The 17768-nt window shown below is 44.9% G+C and overlaps 1 protein-coding gene across 1 annotated transcript in view; it reads right to left on the bottom strand.

Moving 5' to 3' along the window:
* The window catches only part of egf (epidermal growth factor), a 105281-nt gene that overhangs the window by 26350 nt on the left and 61163 nt on the right, over positions 1 to 17768 (bottom strand). Inside the window, exons 16-20 of the mRNA XM_078234800.1 lie at positions 13737 to 13898; positions 10478 to 10594; positions 9356 to 9481; positions 8925 to 9047; positions 4544 to 4727 (exon numbers count right to left, since the gene is read on the bottom strand). Of these exons, the coding sequence (XP_078090926.1) occupies positions 4544 to 4727; positions 8925 to 9047; positions 9356 to 9481; positions 10478 to 10594; positions 13737 to 13898 (712 nt within the window). The remainder of the gene's footprint in view (positions 1 to 4543; positions 4728 to 8924; positions 9048 to 9355; positions 9482 to 10477; positions 10595 to 13736; positions 13899 to 17768) is intronic.

Below are 17768 nucleotides of genomic sequence, written 5' to 3'. Positions count from 1 at the left end.
AGGGGCAACTTGTATCCGACGTATTGGTAGACCTTTGTGAGCAGCTCTCTCTGAGGTATGTGGAGAGTATGTTTCTTCGCGGCTGAGCTGAAGATCCAAACCATTACCTTGCTGCTGATGATTGTGCCTTTGGTGTTGACCAATATCATCTTGCTGTCTGAATACTGAGTCACACTCACTCGTGAACAGCTGCTGCTTCCTGCCTGCTTTGGGTGGGTCACTGAGCAGCAGGATACAGATAATCCACAGGAATTAAAATCATCGAGGCTCACGTTGCTGAGGCTGGGGGAGTAGGAGCGCTTGGCATTTGACCACTCCCCACTCCCATCTTCCTGCCTGATTCCTGTTTCTCATTCCAAATTAAAATTGTGGCTCTATATGCCTCAGCATCCATTTTTATCTCCTTACAGTTCCATGAAGCACCTTGGCATATTTTTCCATATTAAAGGAACTTTGTAAGTACAAATTGTTGCTTGTCATAAGTTCATAAATTCATAAGATATAGGAGCAGAATTAGGCCGTTTGGCCCATTGAGTCCGCTCCGCCATTTGATCATGGCTAATATGCTCCTCATCCCCATTTTCCTGCCTTATCCCCATAACCCTTCAACCCATTACCAATTAAAACTCTGTCTAACTCCTCCTTAAATTTACTGATTGTCCCAGCATCCACTGCACTTTGGGGTGGCGAATTCCACAGATTCACAACCCTTTGGGAGAAGTAGTTTCTCCTCAACTCTGTTTTAAATTTGCCAACCCTTATCCTAAAACTATGACCTCTCGTCCTAGAATGCCTCACAAGAGGAAGCATCCTCTCCATGTCTACTTTATCCATACCTTTTATCATCTTATATACCTCAATTTGATCTCCCCTCGTGCTTCTAAATTCTAGAGAGTATAGGCCTAAGCTGTTCAATCTCTCTTCATACGACATGTCGAAATATGTTGATGGTAGGGGCTACTTTGTTTGAACAGTTTAGTCTCATAGCTTAAGCACAAAGTTAAATGTTGGTATTGTTGCCTTGATAATACTTCTTTAGAGCATTGGCACAAGGTGGCACAGTGGGTAGCACTGTTGCCTCACAGCGCCAGGTACCTGGGTTCAATTCCAGCCTTGGGTCATTGTCTGTGTGGAGTTTGCACATTCTCCGTGTGTCTGTGTGGGTTTCCTCCCACAGTCCAAAGATGTGCAGATTAGGTTGATCGGCCATACTAAATTGCCCCTTAGTGTCAGGGGGACTAGCAGGGTAAATACGTGGAGTTATGGGGATAGGGCCTGGGTGGGATTGTTGTCAGCGCAGGCTTGATGAGCCAAATGGCTTCCTTCTGCACTGCAGGGATTCTATCAAAGAAAAACAGCTCAAAAGTTTCTGCATGCATCTCCTGTGAAGAGGATACACAGTGACCTGTTCCCAGGTCAGATCACAGTTCATCCTGTAGCAGGCTGACAGAGTGATTGGGAAGGGGATTGGCAGAATCCACTGCCCTGTCCCCAACAAAATCTAACTCTCCCAGAGGAATGGTATAAACAATCATTTTCAGAGGTACACTTTGCTCTCTCTCTCTCACTTTCTGACTGGTCAGGGCTGCATTTTATTGAGACCCTGTCAGGTTCACAGCCCAGTCACTTCAAACCTGACGATGCTGCCTGACTTGCTGGAATGCTCTGTTTTTATTCCCAATCACTTCAGTTTGTGTCTTTGTGCTTTATCTTGTACTAAATACTGTGATACTTGCTAAAACACATTTCATGTGGCAACACTGCCCTCTAGTGCAGTTTAGTTTTTTTTAATAAGTTTTCATCAATTTAACTGAGAAGGAGGAGAGTTTGGAATCCGTGCTCTAGATTCAACTTCAGATTCTTTTCGTAGTTCCCAATTTTTCACTGTTTTTCTTCCTCTAAAGGTGTGTGTGAACTATCAAGAAACGTACGGTAATACTGTGTGTAAACTGGCCAATAACAATTTGATAATCACTCAGCTCCATGACTAAATCTGTATTGTTTTACACTAACAATCAATGAAAATCACCCACAATCAGACTATTTCTCAAACTTTGGGCTGAGTTTTCATGTTGTGGGTGGGAAAACGGAGATGGGATTGTTCCTGGGTCCAGAACACAATGGTGGGCCCTTGGAGGTAGCCACTCACTGGAATTGTAACCTGGCCACCACCTTCGTTGTCACGGAGACAGGCCCCCATCCAATTAAGGGCAGTAGTCAGACTTGTGCAGCTGCAGGCGCAATCAAAGACCTTCCAGCTTGAAAGAGCAGCAGGCTGCAGTAAAGGGTAAGTAACTGTTGGAGCCAAAAAGTAATTTTTCAACATTGAAAAATGGTAAAAAGGGAAAATGGTAAAAAAGGGAAAAATGGTAAAAAGGCAGAATTCAATACTCATTATCTGAGTGCTTGCAACATTCATATCGAGATTTTTGAATTGATAACCACAAATTGACAATTGCAAGATGACCACAGCTCGGAACTGAATATTCAATGGTATTTCAAAAGCAAAATCCTGCAGGTGCCAAAAATCTGAAATAAAAACAGAAAATGCTGGAAATACTCAGCAGGTCAGAGGGCATCCGTGGTGGCAAAGTCTCAGGCTGTGCCAAAGTGTTGAGACAAATAGAAGTAATGTTTCAGATCAATTACCCTTCATCAGAATGCCTGACAAGCTGAACATTTACTGCTACTTTCAAGATAAGGTAGGAAGAAAGGAAAAGGAGGTGAGGTTGCTCTGTCAATAAAGCATGTGATTAGTATAGTAATGAGAAATTATCTTGGCTCAGAAGATCAAAATGTAGAACTGGTTTGGGTGGAGGTAGGACACAGCAAGAGCAATGAATCATTGGGGCAAGTAGCTTATGAGCCTTCTGACAGTACAAAGGACAAAGAACAGTACAGCACAGGAAACAGGCCCTTCGGCCCTCCAAGCCTGTGCCGCTCCTTTGTCCAACTAGACCAATCGTTTGTATCCCTCCATTCCCAGGCTGCTCATGTGACTATCCAGGTAAGTCTTAAATGCCTCCACCACCCTACTTGGCAGCGCATTCCAGGCCTCCACCACCCTCTGTGTAAAAAAACATCCCTCTAATATCTGAGTTATACTTAAAGTTATACAGTAACTACACTGTACGACAGAATATGAATCAAGAAAATTGGAGGCTTCTAAGAAAGATGCTGCAATATTTGTTGACAATTTTAATCTCCATATAGACGGCACATTTTAAATTGGCAAAGGTAGCCTTGAGGATAAGTCCATAGGATGTATTCAGGAACATTTATTTTCAGTTAGATCCTGGCGGTGGCTGAATGAGGCCCCTAAGTGGGCATTGATTGCTCACTGAAGGATCTCAATTGGCCCACTGGTGGACAGGTCACCTGATGCCACCACGTCACTGGTAAAATTGCAGCGGGGGCAGCGCCAGGTGGGCAGGCTGCCCACTGGATTTTATGTGCCTGCTCCAATCCACAAGTCGAACCCAAGCTTTCCCATGCAACGTGGAGTGCATGCGATGCTTTGCAAGGTGTTAATTGTGATTCAGCTGGTAGCACCTCTGTTTCTGAGACAGATGTTTGTGGGTTCAAGCAGCACGCCAGATAATTTGGTACAAAAGTCTATGCTGATGTTTCCGTGCAGTTGTGAGGGCAGTGCCGTTCTACAAATGAGGCATTAGGCTGAAGTTCCATCCACTTTCTCAGGTAGAGATCCAATGGCACTAATCTAAAGAAGAACCAGTGAGTTCTTCCTGTTGTTGGAGCCAAAATTTGGCACTCAACTAACATCATTAGATCCGAAATGTTAACTCTGTTTCCCTCCACAGATGCTGCCAGACCCACTACGTTTATCCAGTATTATACGTTTTTAATCAGATTTCCAGCATCCATAGTATTTTGTTTTTATTTCACGAAAGCAGTTATCAATTTATTAACACATTACTGTCAGTGGGACCTTACTGTGTAAGCTGTCTGTTGTGTTTCTCAGGTTACGACAGTGACTATTCCTCAAAAGGACTTCATTGGCTATGAGGCACTTCAACACAGCCTGAGGTTGTGAAAGATATATTTCTTTCTTTGCAATTAACTTAAATCTGTATCCAGTGAGGGTGGCTTGATTGCCGCTTCATCATTCAACTTACTTAAAGTTAAAGTTTATTTATTAATCATAAGTAGGCTTACATTCACACTGCAATGAAGTTACTGTAAAAATCCCCTAGTCGCCCCATTCTGGCACCTGTTTGGATACACTGAGGGAGAATTTACCATGGCCAATTCATCTAACCTGCACATCTTTGAACTGTGGGAGGAAACCGGAGCACCCAGAGGAAACCCACACAGACACAGGGAGAATGTGCAAACTCCACACAGACAGTGACCCAAGCCAGGAATCGAACCCAAGTCCCTGGTGCTGTGAGGCAGCAGTGCTAACCACTGTGCCACCGTGTCGCCCCAACATTTCTTGTGGCTTCTTCAGTGTGTGCCTACTTCAAAAACTAAGTTGCAGTTTATGCTTGGAAATAAAGCACAGATCACTGACTTCACTTACTTGCATGCAAACACTGTTATCTCGGGGATATGGAAACAAACCCCTCCATTCAGACAGAAACCTTTGTGCGAAAGTGGGCAATTCACAATGTGGTTACTTTTCTTTCTTGTGGTTGTTTCAAAGGTGGTGCTCCTGACAGTCGTCTCCATTGGACCATCGGTGGGCAAGGCTGAGATGATCACACCTGAAAGGATGAGAGATATTTTATATTTTGCACACTCTATACTACAGAACTAATGATTGCTGGAAACAGTGTGGGACCTTTCTCCCGTCCTGTCTGCAGTGGGGTTGGTGGCAGGCGAGTGCGATGAATCTGATGGGTGCCAAAAAGTCAAAGCCGCCGGTGTAAAATCTGGTTGCAACTTTCTCAATGGAGGGATAATAGTGGGTTGCGCTTCTCACTAGCAGATGGCGCGAATGGAATTTGCATTCATTTGCATCTCATGAATGCTCATTAAAACAGCTGCCCACTGGCGATCCTTGTGTCACACCAGTGGGAATTTGGGTTCGTGTCAGACCCAATTGCTAATGAGTGACATGCACCAGGTCATCCTCAGTAAGGAGTGAGTGCAACAACTTTCTGCCACAAAGCTGTACTGTTCCTGATGTGCTGTCCACCACTCTGCTGGGACAGACCAAATCCTGCCTCTATATCCGTGCTGAGCTGGTCTTAGACCATAAGACATAGGAGCAGAATTAGGCCATTCGGCCGATCGAGTCTGCTCCGCCATTCAATCATGGCTGATATTTTTCTCATCCCCATTCTCCTGCCTTTTCCCCATAATCTCTGATCCCCTTATCAATCAAGAACCTATCTATCTCTGTGTTAAAGACACTCAATGACCTAGACTCCACAGCCTTCTGCGACAAAGAGTTCCACAGATTCACCACTCTTTGGCTGAAGAAATTCCTCCTCATCTCTGTTTTAAAGGATCTTCCCTTCAGCCTGAGGTTGTGCGCTCTGGTTCTAGTTTTTCCGACGAGTGGAAATATCCTCTCCATGTCCACTCTATCCAGGCCTCGCAGTATCCTGTAAATTTTGTCTTCATGGATAGCACTGTGCTGCTGGATCCATGAACATTCCTGTATTAACAAGTTGGATCAGCACAGTGTCTGAGGTTGAGGAGTACAGGGATCTCCTTTCCCTCTGGTTCCACATACCAGTGTCTATCTGGACAGCACTGTGCTAAGGGACTCATGCAACCACCGCAACAAAGATCCAAAGTTCCATCAGGGGTGGAGGGCGAGGTGAGGCTGGGGGCGTGAGGGGGTGTGGCTTAATGAAGATCAGGGGAGGCAATGTGGAAGGAGCTTTGCACAGGGTAAGGGGGATTGATAGGGCTGGGACTCATGATGGAACATAGAAGAGCAAGGAGATGGATGAAGGAGGTGATCAATGGAAGGCAGAGGGAAGACCGAGGGGAGGGAGGGTGGACCTGATGAGGCTGCGCAAAATCTCACAAACAAAGGGTCAAAGAGAGAACACATTGGGCCCTATTTTACCATTTTGATTCCAAGTGCTGGGCGGACTTGAAACTGGGAGTGTTTCAGATCCAACTTTTAGACCAGTTCTCAGGCGCCCTCAAATGCACTCTCCCTGAAAAAATCTCAGCAATTCCAAATCGCACTGTAGAAGCTTGTGGGTGGGGCTTAACGTGCCCGAAATCCTGCAGCTCCGATTGGCGCATCCAACTGCGCATGCGCAGAAAAAAAATGTTAGAATGCGGCTCCCTTGCCACATCCCTCCCAGGCCGGATAATGCCTCCCCCTGGCCCCCCACAGACATTGCCCCACCCCCGCAACATTACTGACCCCCTTATCCCCCCACCCCCTCCGCCACCCAGACTAATTCCCCCCCTTCCCCCTCCCACCGATCTCAGGCAGAATGGCAGTGGACCCCCCTTCCCCCCCACTGATCTCACGCAGAGTGGCAGCAGACCCCTCCTTCCCCCTCACTGATTTCGCGCAGAGTGGCAAAGGACCCCCCCTTCCCCCACCCACTAATCTCAGGCAGAGTGGCAGCGGAACCCCCTTCATCCCCCACCCAATCTCAAGCAGAGAGCCGTCGAACTCACCCCCCCCCTCCCCCGCTCACCACTGATTTCAAGCAGAGAGCTGTCGGATGCTAGGCATTTACCTCCTCACTAACTGGAGCGCCCGAATCAGACTTTTGTGGAGCCGATTCTGGATGGGCGAACGTGGTGGTAAAAGGGGAAGTGCCGGTAAGGTTGGGCATGCAGTCCATTAAGTCAATTTAAATACATACAAATGCATTTAAATGGCCGTCGCATCCGTTTCGGGCGTGGTCCCAATTGCGGCCATTTTCGGGCCTTGGTAAAGGGGGAACTGGCATGGAGGCAGGCGTGGATCGCACTACTCGCCTCATGCCTGAAAACGGGCGCAGCTTGATGGTAAAATTGGGCCTATTATTTACTGGAAGGAGATCGATGAAAACTCCAGATGTGCTGGATATCCCAAGTGGGACATGGGCGTCTCGCAGATAATGGGTTTGGGGAAAGAGTTGCTGAATCGAAGAACAAGACAGGTGGGCTGGAGAAAATGATATGAGGGTGCTGGACTGGTATTCAAATATAGCGCTGGGGCCTTCAAAACCACCAACTGAGGGTGGGGGGGGGGATCAGTTGCCGCCTGCCAGGAGAGTCGGAGGGGAACTCGGTTGAGTATAATTAATGAGTTTCCGAGCATTGAATCTGGATCCTGCTATTCTGTCCATTGGGACAGGCATTGCTGGCCCACCCACCACTGCACTTAGTCTCAAAATGTGAGAATTCCACCCTATGTTGTTAATTAATTCCAGGAATATAGGCATCACTGGTGAGGCTGACGTGTATGGCCCATTCCTGGCTGTTCTTAAGAAGGTGAGGGTGAGCCTCTGTTTAATCCCTGCAGTGAAGGTATTCTCACAGTTCTGTTAGTTGTGGAGTTCCAGGAATTTGACCCAGTGACCCCCAAGTAACAGCAGGTGACCATGTCCAAATAACACTGGGAATGTAACTTTGGGAGATGGTATTCCCAAGCATCTACTGATGTTGGCCTATTGGCAGCGGAGGTCGCTGGCTTGTAAGATGAAGTACTCTAATCAACTTAACAGGCAATAGACTCAATAATCTTATCCTTACTGGAGCATTTAAGCATTTGAAAAAACATTGATAAGGAATGAAAAATAATCTGTTCACTTCGGTTTGGCTCCTGCTCTGTCCAAGACCGCGAGAAACTACAAAGGTCGTGAACGAAGCCCAGTCCATCATGCAAACCAGCCTCCCATCCATTGACTCTGTTTACACTTCCCACTGCCTTGGAAAAGCAGCTAGCATAATTAAGGACCCCACGCACCCTGGACATTCTCTCTTCCACCTTCTTCTGTAGGAAAAAAGATACACAAGTCTGACAACACATACAACCGACTCAAGAACAGTTCCTTCCCTACTGCCATCAGACTTTTGAGTGGATCCTACCTCATATTAAGTTGATCTTTCTCTACACCCTGGCTATGGCTGTAACATTATATCCTGCACCCTCTCCTTTCCTTCTCTATGTGCGGTATGCTTTATCTGTATAGCACACAGGAAATAATGCTTTTCATTGTATCCCAATACATAGGACAATAATAAATCAAATTTTAAAAAATCCAGGTAGTAACAAGACACTGTTAAAGTTTACAATCCCCAGGAATTCCTCAAATCACCTTGGGCTCATGGAGCAGCAGTGGGCTGCTAAATCCAGGCAGTGTAGTAGAAATCTCAGTTATGCACATTGATGGAGTTTCTGTTGGACTGCCAGCAAAGGCGCAGCAGCGCAGTGGGAGCAGCTGTAATGAAATTCCTGACCCATATGTTTTTCCATAAGTAAAGGCTCAGCCTGTGAAAATCATCAGGACTACAGTTGTTGCCTTATGCTCATCTCTACTTCTTTGTTGAAATAACTAAATGGTGGAAAATATATAACCAAATCTTCTGCCTTGCCATCTTATAACCGTTGGAACTGACATTTGTGCCTTGGGTTTTATCTGAAAGTATTTCCTTTAAGTATCATTTTTTTAAGCTATCTTAATAAATGGCAATAATTTTTTTTACTATCCCACACAATGTTTGAGCAAATGATTTGATTTATTATTGTCACATGTATTGGGATACAGGGAAGAGTATTGTTTCTTGCGCGCTATACAAACAAAGCTTGCCATTCATAGGGTACATAGGGGAGAAGGAAAGGCGAGGATGCAGAATATAGTGTTGCAGTCACAGCTAGGGAAATGTTGTGGTCATTAAATGAGATCCGCTGATAAACTCATATACACACTTGATAAGTATAAAATCTGGAACCCTTAAATGGCATAACAGACTCGTGAAAGTTGTGTACTTACTTCTACAGATATAACCTGTCCCCAAAAATCCTTTGTTGCATTTACAGGTGTAGCTGCCTTCCGTGTTTATGCATATAGCATTTTCATCACAATTATGCTTCCCAGTTTGGCATTCATCAATATCTGCAAACAACAATGGATATCACATGCTGGAATGAACCAGAAAACTGATGACTAATTTAACCTTTATATAAATCACTTATTCAGTTTATAATTTGTGTATGAAATGGATCGCTGTAATAGTGCATACAGTGTTTGCAAATCCACAAGTGACAAAATAGAGGTCAGAAAAATTCTAAAATGCAAGCAATAAAGTAGAAGATAAACCCTTCGACAAAATTGTCAAGAGGATGGGGATAGGCATCGCACATTCCAACATTACCACTGTCAAAGGAAATTAGTATAACCCAAAGGACAACAGCCCTCCTCACCGTGACAGAGGTGTCCATCACCACTATAGCCAGGGTGGCATTTGCAGACGTAACTACCCTCTGTGTTAATACAGTCTGTCACATGTCTACGACAAAGGGCATAACCAGTGGCACATTCATCAATATCTGCAAGAAATAAAGTGTGTTACTGACTGACATCACCTTTTCAAATGAATCTTGAGAGCATCGGAATTTCTGGACAAATAAAGATCAAGTTCCAGAATAAAAGCCATCGTGTTTCTGCCTCCTTAAAGTTCAGAAGATTCATGTTGGACTCAAAACATTGGCCGGAATTTTCTGACCTTGCCTGTGAAGGGGATTCTCCGGTTACGCTGCTTTGAATGGAGATTTGACTGAGTGCCAAATTCTCCATTCTTGCTGGCAATGTTAGCTGGGAATGCACATCCGGAGAATTCCAGTCGTTAATTCTGTTTCTCACTCCACAGATGCTGCCAAACCCGTTGAGTTTGTCCAGCGCTTCCTGCTTTTATTTCAAGTTCCAACCAATTTCCTGTACTCAGTACTGATTATTGCATGATCCAGGGATAACATCGTTGTCTATTTTGACATCAATCTTTATCGATGCAACAGACCCAAAAATAAATCAAAGAAAAGGTCTGCAGTGGAACTCCTTGGGAACCAAAGGTCCAAAGTCATATCTTCATCTACCTGATGATATGTGTGTGCAAAGTAAGAAGAGAATGGGTGAAACTGGTGGCAGACACAAACAGCAGATTGTCTCGGAGCCTATTAAATAATTTGAAGCTGAACTCTAATATTGGCAGAGATCTGATTATTCCATCTGTCTTCAGACATTAAAAATATAACTAACCTTGGGCGCCAGCAAACAGCTTACTCGGCACGGCTGGCCAAAACATAATGCCAAGTTGGCAATATCTATTGAGGATGCAGATTTCAACCAGCAGTGTAACTGGGGCAAGGGTTTTGCTGTTCGGAAGGCATGTGAAAACTCACTAATGGGATAAAACTAGTCCATCGATCAGCATATTGCAAAAAGTAAAATATTCAACATGATTGCATTCCCATCCCCACTTCAAAAGGAATCTGTTTCACTGAGAATTTACAACATTAAAAAAAAACAAGGAAAATTTAATTCATTACCTTCGCAAACTTTGCCAGAGTCTGTAAATCCTTCCAAACACTGGCATCGAGCAACTCCTTCTGAAGCGACACATTGAGCATTGAAGTCACATTCCAGGGTCCCGCAGTCATCTTGATCTTGAAAAAGAAAATCAAACAGTTATCAGAAATAAATAGTCAGCATTTAAAATGATTCATATTGTCTTTGCTCCCCCAGTGTCGCATTGGATTACGTAGAAAGCTTAGAAAAATGCAATGTCGAAAGGAAGAAAATGAGAGGGCATCTTAATGCACCATTCTCGACGTCAAGTGGAATAGGAAAGGTTGATCCACAGCACGATTTCAAGTTAGATCAGATCACGGCTATTGGAGAAGGACAAGTGGTAAAAGGCAAACTCAGGTCTGAGAGTCCAAAGCACCCCACGCAATGTTGAAAATTCTTCTGTAGATTGATTATGAAAAAAAGGACTTGTATTTTTATAGCACTATGTTATATCATTAGAATGTCCCAAAATTCTTAATAACCAATGGATTACTTTTGAAATGGATTGAATATTGTTCTGTAGGCACGTTTCAACCAATTAAAGAGTGCAAAACCCAGAAACAGCAAGTGAACCAAGTTTTTTTTTGGTGATGTTGATTAAGGGAAGACTAGTCTTTGAATGTTGCTGTGGATCTTTTAGGTCTACCTGACTATGCAGAAAAAACCTTGGTATAACGCTTCATCTGAAAGATGTTGGCTGGAATTCTCTGTCCGTTCACACCCTGCCGTCACTACCAGCACAAACGGAGAATTTGGTGCACAACGAATTCTCCGTTCACTGCAGTAGGACCGGAGAATCCTAGCCACGGGCAAGGTCAGAGCATCCAGCCCGCCATCTCCGACATGAGCATTCTGCAGGTAATGTACTGAGTACCATCAACTATGAATTCAGTCGATAGTGGGGCTGGATTGCATTTGTCAGAGTTTGGGACATCTGTTCAGGGTTGGAGAGGAACTTACAGTGGGAAAGGGAGGATCCATCTGTTGTGGACCATGTAGGTACCAAAGTCATAGGTATGGCTATGAAAGAGGCTCTGCCTTCTCAGTATGAGGGCCTGGATACCAAATTAAGAAGGAAAACCTCAAAGGTAATAATCTCTGGATTATTATCTGAACCGTGTTTAAATTGGCATAGGGCAAATAAGATTAGAAAAATGAATGTGTGGCTCAAACACTGTGCAGAAGAAGTGGGTTCTGGTTCATAGATTAGTGGTACCAAAACAGGGGAAAGTGGGATTTGTACTGTTGGGACAGCCTACAGTTGAACCATGCAGGGACCGATATTCTAGTGAGCCACATAACTAGGGAAGCAGAGAGGGTTTTAAACTAAACAGCACGGGCAAGGGATCAAATTTGGGAAGATGTGGTAAATCAAAGAGTAGGAACGAGGCAAGTGAGAAAGGTATGAATGTGGGAAATGATGAATGGACTGTAACAGGAAGGGATAGAGAGTACAAAGCTAAGAGTAGGAAAGTAAGCTGTGAAGAGGACATAGGGAGGCTACAAAGGGGCACAGTTGGGTTAAGTGAGTGGGCAAAGATCTGACAAATGGAGTATAATGTGGGCAAATGTGAAATTGTCTATTTCGGCAAGAAGAATAAAAAAGAAGCATATTATCTAAATGGGGAGAAATTGCATTGCTCTGAGATTCTGGAGGACCTGAGTGTTCTATACATGAATTGCAGGTACAGCAAGTAATTAGCAAAGCTAATAGAATGTTATAATTTCTTGCAAAGGAAATTGAATATAAAAGTAGAGTGGTTATGCTTCAGTTGTACAGGGCACTGGTAAGACCATATCTGAAATATTGTGTACAGTATTGGTTTCCTTATTTAAGAAAAGATGTAAATGAACTAGAAGCCATTCAGGGAAGGCTTATTAGACTAATATCGGAAATGGACGGGTTGTCTTATGAGAAAAGGCTGGACAGGTTAAGCTTATATCCACTGTAATTTAGAAGAGTAAGAGGCAACTTGTTTGAAACCTTTAAGATCCTCAGGGGTATTGATGGTTGGATGTGGAAAGGATGTTTCCTCTTGTGGGATAATCTTGAACTGGAGGTCACTGTTTAAAAAGGGGTTGCTTATTTAAGACATAGATGAGGAGAACTTATTTCTCTCAGAGGGTAGTAAGTGTTTGGAACTCTCTTCCTCAAAAGTTGGTGGAAGCAGAGTCTTTGAATATTTTTAAAGCAAAGCTAAATAGATTCTTGATAAACAAGGCAGTGAAAGAGAATCAGGAGTAGGAGAGAGGTTACAATCAGATCAGCCATGATTTTATCGAAAGGCTCAAGGGGCTGAGTGGGCTACTCCTGCTCCTAATTCGTACGGTGGTATCTTCATATTGACCCAAATGCAGAATGCCACCATCTCATACAAAATTTCTTGCATTTTCAAAAACCAGTTCTGATTTTACGGCTGGAGAGAGTGAACTTTAGCCTTCTATGGAAGGATACTGTAGATAGGACAGCACGGTGGCACAGTGGTTAGCATTGCAGCCTCACAGCACCAGGGACCTGGGTTCAATTCCAGCCTTGGATCATTGTCTGTGTGGAGCTTGCACATTCTCTCCGTGTCTGTGAGGGTTTCCTCTGACTGCTCTGGTTTCCCCCCACAGCCCAAAGATGTGCGAGTTAGGTTGATTGGCCAGGCTAAATTGACCCCAGTGTCAGGGGATTAGCAGGGTAGGTATGTAGGAATGGGGCCTGGGTGGGATTGTGGTTGGTGCAGACTCAATGGGCCGAATGGCCTCCTTCTGCACTGTGGGGATTCTACGATAGCCTGAATGATCTCTCTATTCTTCGACTTGAAATCTTCATATTTCATCATTAAGAATTTGCAATTACAAAAGTTTACTATAATTTTCTGATACACACATGGGACTCATTTAAAATGTTTATTTTGGAATGCAGTCCAGTTTTAAATAAGTTGCTTTCTAGTTTAAGTAACAAATTCAATAACATATCCGGTTAAAAAATAAGCCAATCACCTCCCACCTGAGAAAGAATAAAAAGAAAAGTCTTCATTCCAGTACATTCATGTAAATATTTCAGATCATTGCTGGTGCTCTTCACCAATTAAACAGCGGTGTTAAACAAACCAAGGCTTTTAGCAATAAATATTGAAAGGGAAATTGTTGCTTTTCCACGACTGTCTCAAATCTCTCCAAATATTGATAATCACAGCCTGCATTCTGCATTGGCTGATCTCAGCATGTGTTTGCTAAAGCAGCAGTTACCTGACACCATTATCTCTGCCACAAGTATGGATCTTGGCTGAAGTTCAGAAATAATCTTATCCTCGCTGAAACTGGTCGAGGAGAAGCTGGGTGACATATTCTTCTTTCGTGATGTTGTGCTCGTTAGCAAATTCATCTGATGGGAAGATGTAATTCTGGACCCTGTTAACAGAACAAAAGTCAGAATATCGCTTTGTTTAACATCTTTATTCAATCTGCAAACATGATCCAGACTTCCTCTTCGCTAGTTTAGAGGGTGAAATGGTGGCACAGTGGTTAGCGCTGCTGCCTCACAGCGCCAGGGACCCAGATTCAATTCCTGGCTTGGGTCACTGTCTGTGTGGAATTTCTCCCCATGTTTGCGTGGGTTTCCTCCAGATGCTCCAGTTTCCTCCCACAGTCCAAAGATGTGCAGGTTTGGTTGATTGGCCATGCTAAATTAACCCTAGTGTCAGGGGGATTAGCAGGGTAAATGTGTGGGATTGTGGTTGGTACAGAATTGATGGGCTGAATGGCCTCCTTCTGTACTGCTGGAATTCTATGATTCCCACTTCAGTTCCCAGCCTATCCTAATGTCAATGAAAACTTTAGCTTCTGGTACAACGACAACTTGCACTTATGTAGCATTTTAATACAGTAAAATATCACAAGGCATTTCACAGGGACATTATCAGAAACAATTTGACACCAAATCAAAGAAGAAGATTTAAAGCTTGATTGAAATGTAAATTTTAAGGAGTGTCTTAAAGGAAGAGAGAAAGGTAGAGAGGCAGAGAGGAGTAAGAAGAGATTTCTAGAGCTCAAGGATTAAGCCACTAATGGGACAGCCACTAATTGTGGATGGAAAGAAGTGGGGTATGTACAAGAGCACAGTAAGAAGTCTCACAACATCAGGTTAAAGTCCAACAGCTTTATTTGGTAGCACGAGCTTTCGGAGTGTCACTCCTTCTTCAGGTGAGTGAGGAGTTCTGTTTACAAACAGGGCATATATAGACACAAACTCAATTTACAAGATAATGGTTGGAATGCGAGTCTTTACAGATAATCAAGTCTTAAAGCTACAGACAACTCCTCACTCACCTGAAGGAGGAGTGACACTCTGAAAGCTTGTGCTATCAAATAAACCTGTTGGACTTTAACCTGGTGTTGTGAGACATCTTTCTGTGCTTACCCCAGTCCAACGCCGGCATCTCCACATCATATGTACAAGAGGCCAGGGATGGAGGGATTATGGTGCATAAACCAGAGTGGGGCAAGAGTGGACATGACTGGAGGCAACAACTGGTAACTCATAGAATCGCTACAGTGCAGGAGGAGGCCATTCAGCCAATCGAGTCGGCACTGACCACAATCCCACCCAGGCCTTATTCCCATAACCCCACATATTTACCCTGCTAATCTCCCTGACACTAAGGGCCCGATTTTACAATCAGGTTGCGCCCGTTTTTGGGTAAAGTCGGGCGTGAGTCGTGTAGCACGATCCGTGCCCACCTCCGCGCCGGTTCCCCCTTTATCAAGGCCCAAAAATGGCCGCGATTGGGATCGTTTTTAAATGCATTTAAATTGACTTAATGGGCTGCATGCCCAACCTTACCGGCACTTCCACATTGACCACCGTGTTCACCCATCCAGAATCTGCGTGAAACAGCCATGCTCTACGAAAGTCCGATTCAAGCGCTCAGTTAGTGAGGAGGTAAGTGCCGAGCGTCCGACAACTTTCTGCTTGAGATCGATGCGGGGGGGAGGGGGGGGTCTGCTGCCACCATGCCTCTGATCGGTGAGTGGGAAGGGGGGTCCACTGCCACTCTGCCTGTGATCAGTGGGGGGGAAGGGGGGTCCACTGCCACTCTGCCTGTGATCAGTGGGGGGGAAGGGGGGTCCACTGCCACTCTGCCTGAGGCTGGTGGGGGGGGAAGGGGGGTCCGCTGCCACTCTGCCTGTGATCAGTGGGGGGGAAGGGGGGGTCCGCTGCCACTCTGCCTGAGGTCGGTGGGGGGGATAGGGGAAGGGGGGAGGGGCCCACGATTGGTCTGGGCGGCGGAGAGGGTGGGGGATAAGGGGGGCAGCAATGTTGGCGGGGTGGGGCAATGTCTGTGGAGGCCGGGGGAGGCATTATCCGGCCTGGGAGCGATGTGGCAGGGGAGCCGCATTCTATCTTTTCTTTCTGCGCATGTGCAGTTGGAGGCACCGATCGGAGCTGCAGGATTTTGGGCACGTTAAGCCCCACCCACTGGCTTCTGCAGCGCGATTCAGAATTGCTGATATCTTTTCAGGTAGAGTGCGTGTGGGGGCGCCTGAAAACGGATCTAAAAGTCGGATCTGAAACACTCCCAGTTTCAAGTCTGCCCAGCACTTAGAATCAAAATGGTAAAATAGGGCCCACAGGGTCAATTAACATGGTCAATCAACCTGTCCCCCATATCTTTAAACAGTGGGAGGAAGCCGAAGCACCCAGAGGAAACCCACGCAGACACAGGGAGGATGTGCAAACTCCACACAGCATGTGACCCGAGGCCAGAATTGAGCCCAGGTCCCTGGCGCTGTGAGACAGCAGAGATAATCACTGTGCCACCATGCCACTGATAAACAGAGCAAGGGAAAGGCAAACCTTCCACAGAATTTCATTTAAAAAAAAGCAAGGAGAGATGTTATAGGATGGCAAGTAAGTGATTGATTCTTCAATTTTAAGGTTTTTTTTAGGTTTTCTCTCTAAACTAGGGCAGTGTTTTAAACTAGGACAGGAAAACTATATAGAGTGCTGTACTAAATTTACAGCTTAATTAATAAAAATTAAATAGGGAACTGTTACAATAAGTGAATGAAAATGAGTATCGACACAGAGCAGGTCTAGAGGCACTAACTAAAATTAATAGTTTAAACAAGGTGCTAACTATATTTTCGAAGTCAATAGAGATTTTGTTTTGGATCACGGATGGACAGCTAAGATCTTTTGCTTGCAATTCTTGGGAATTACAAGACACCTAATGCATTTTGGGGATCACACGTGTAGGAAGTGTGAAGAAAGATACTTGAGTTCAGGTTCAGGGTTTCTGAGTTTGAGGGATAACTGGACAAAATGTTGAGCAGGATGAGAGTTTCCTGAATCCAATATTCCAGGAAGTGTGCAATCCATAAGCAATGGGAGTTCAGGAGTCGTACATGGATGGCCACATCGAAGAAGAGGAAGAGGCTGGAGCTGTAACAATCTTCAGGGTGTGCGTCAATCTCAAACCAGAATTCAGCATTGGGGATTTCTGGGAATGATGATGTGTTGAGGGAGTGCAGTCCGGATTATGGCACCAATGGGAAAGGGATCATAAAGGAAGCATCAGTAAAGAGTAGAAATACAATTGTTACATGGTTATAGTTAAGGGGACAGAAAGTCATTTCTGTAACCATCATGATGTGTCCTGCATGATGAGTTGCCTCCCTGGTGCCAGGGAAAAGGACATTAAGGAGAGGATCATAGAATCCCTACAGTGCTGAAGGAGGCCATTCGGCCATCAAACCTTCACCGACAACTATCCCACGCAGGCCCTATCCCTGTGACCCCTGGTATTTACCCTGACACGAAGGGTCACTTTAGCATGACCAATCAAAATAACCCACGCATCTTTGAACTGTGGGAGGAAACTGGAGCACCCGGAGGAAACCCACACAGACACGAGGAGAACGTACAAAGACAGTGACCCAAAGCCGGAATTAACCCGGATCCCTGGTGCTGTGAGGCAGCAGTGGTAACCACTGTGCCACCGTGCTGAATATTTTGCTGAGGCAAGGGAGTAAGTAGAATTTGTGGTACAAGAGAGATTAAATGGAAAAAGGAATGATGGTGCAAGGCAAAAATTAGGGGAGCGATTCTCCCAGCCTGCTGAGCTGCTAGAGCAGTGCAACGGGCCGGGGGGCATAAGTGGAGTCTGTTTAGTGGGCTTCCCGCTGGGCACCATGGCCTCTGTGCACCTCTGGGCCCCGGATTTCCAACGGCGCCAGTTTCGCACTGGAAATCGTCACGGAGCTGATTAAAATATTTAA

This window comes from Mustelus asterias, chromosome 1, assembly GCF_964213995.1.
Source record: "Mustelus asterias chromosome 1, sMusAst1.hap1.1, whole genome shotgun sequence".
Lineage (NCBI taxonomy): Eukaryota > Metazoa > Chordata > Chondrichthyes > Carcharhiniformes > Triakidae > Mustelus > Mustelus asterias.
This window is presented reverse-complemented; position numbering and strand designations above follow the sequence as displayed.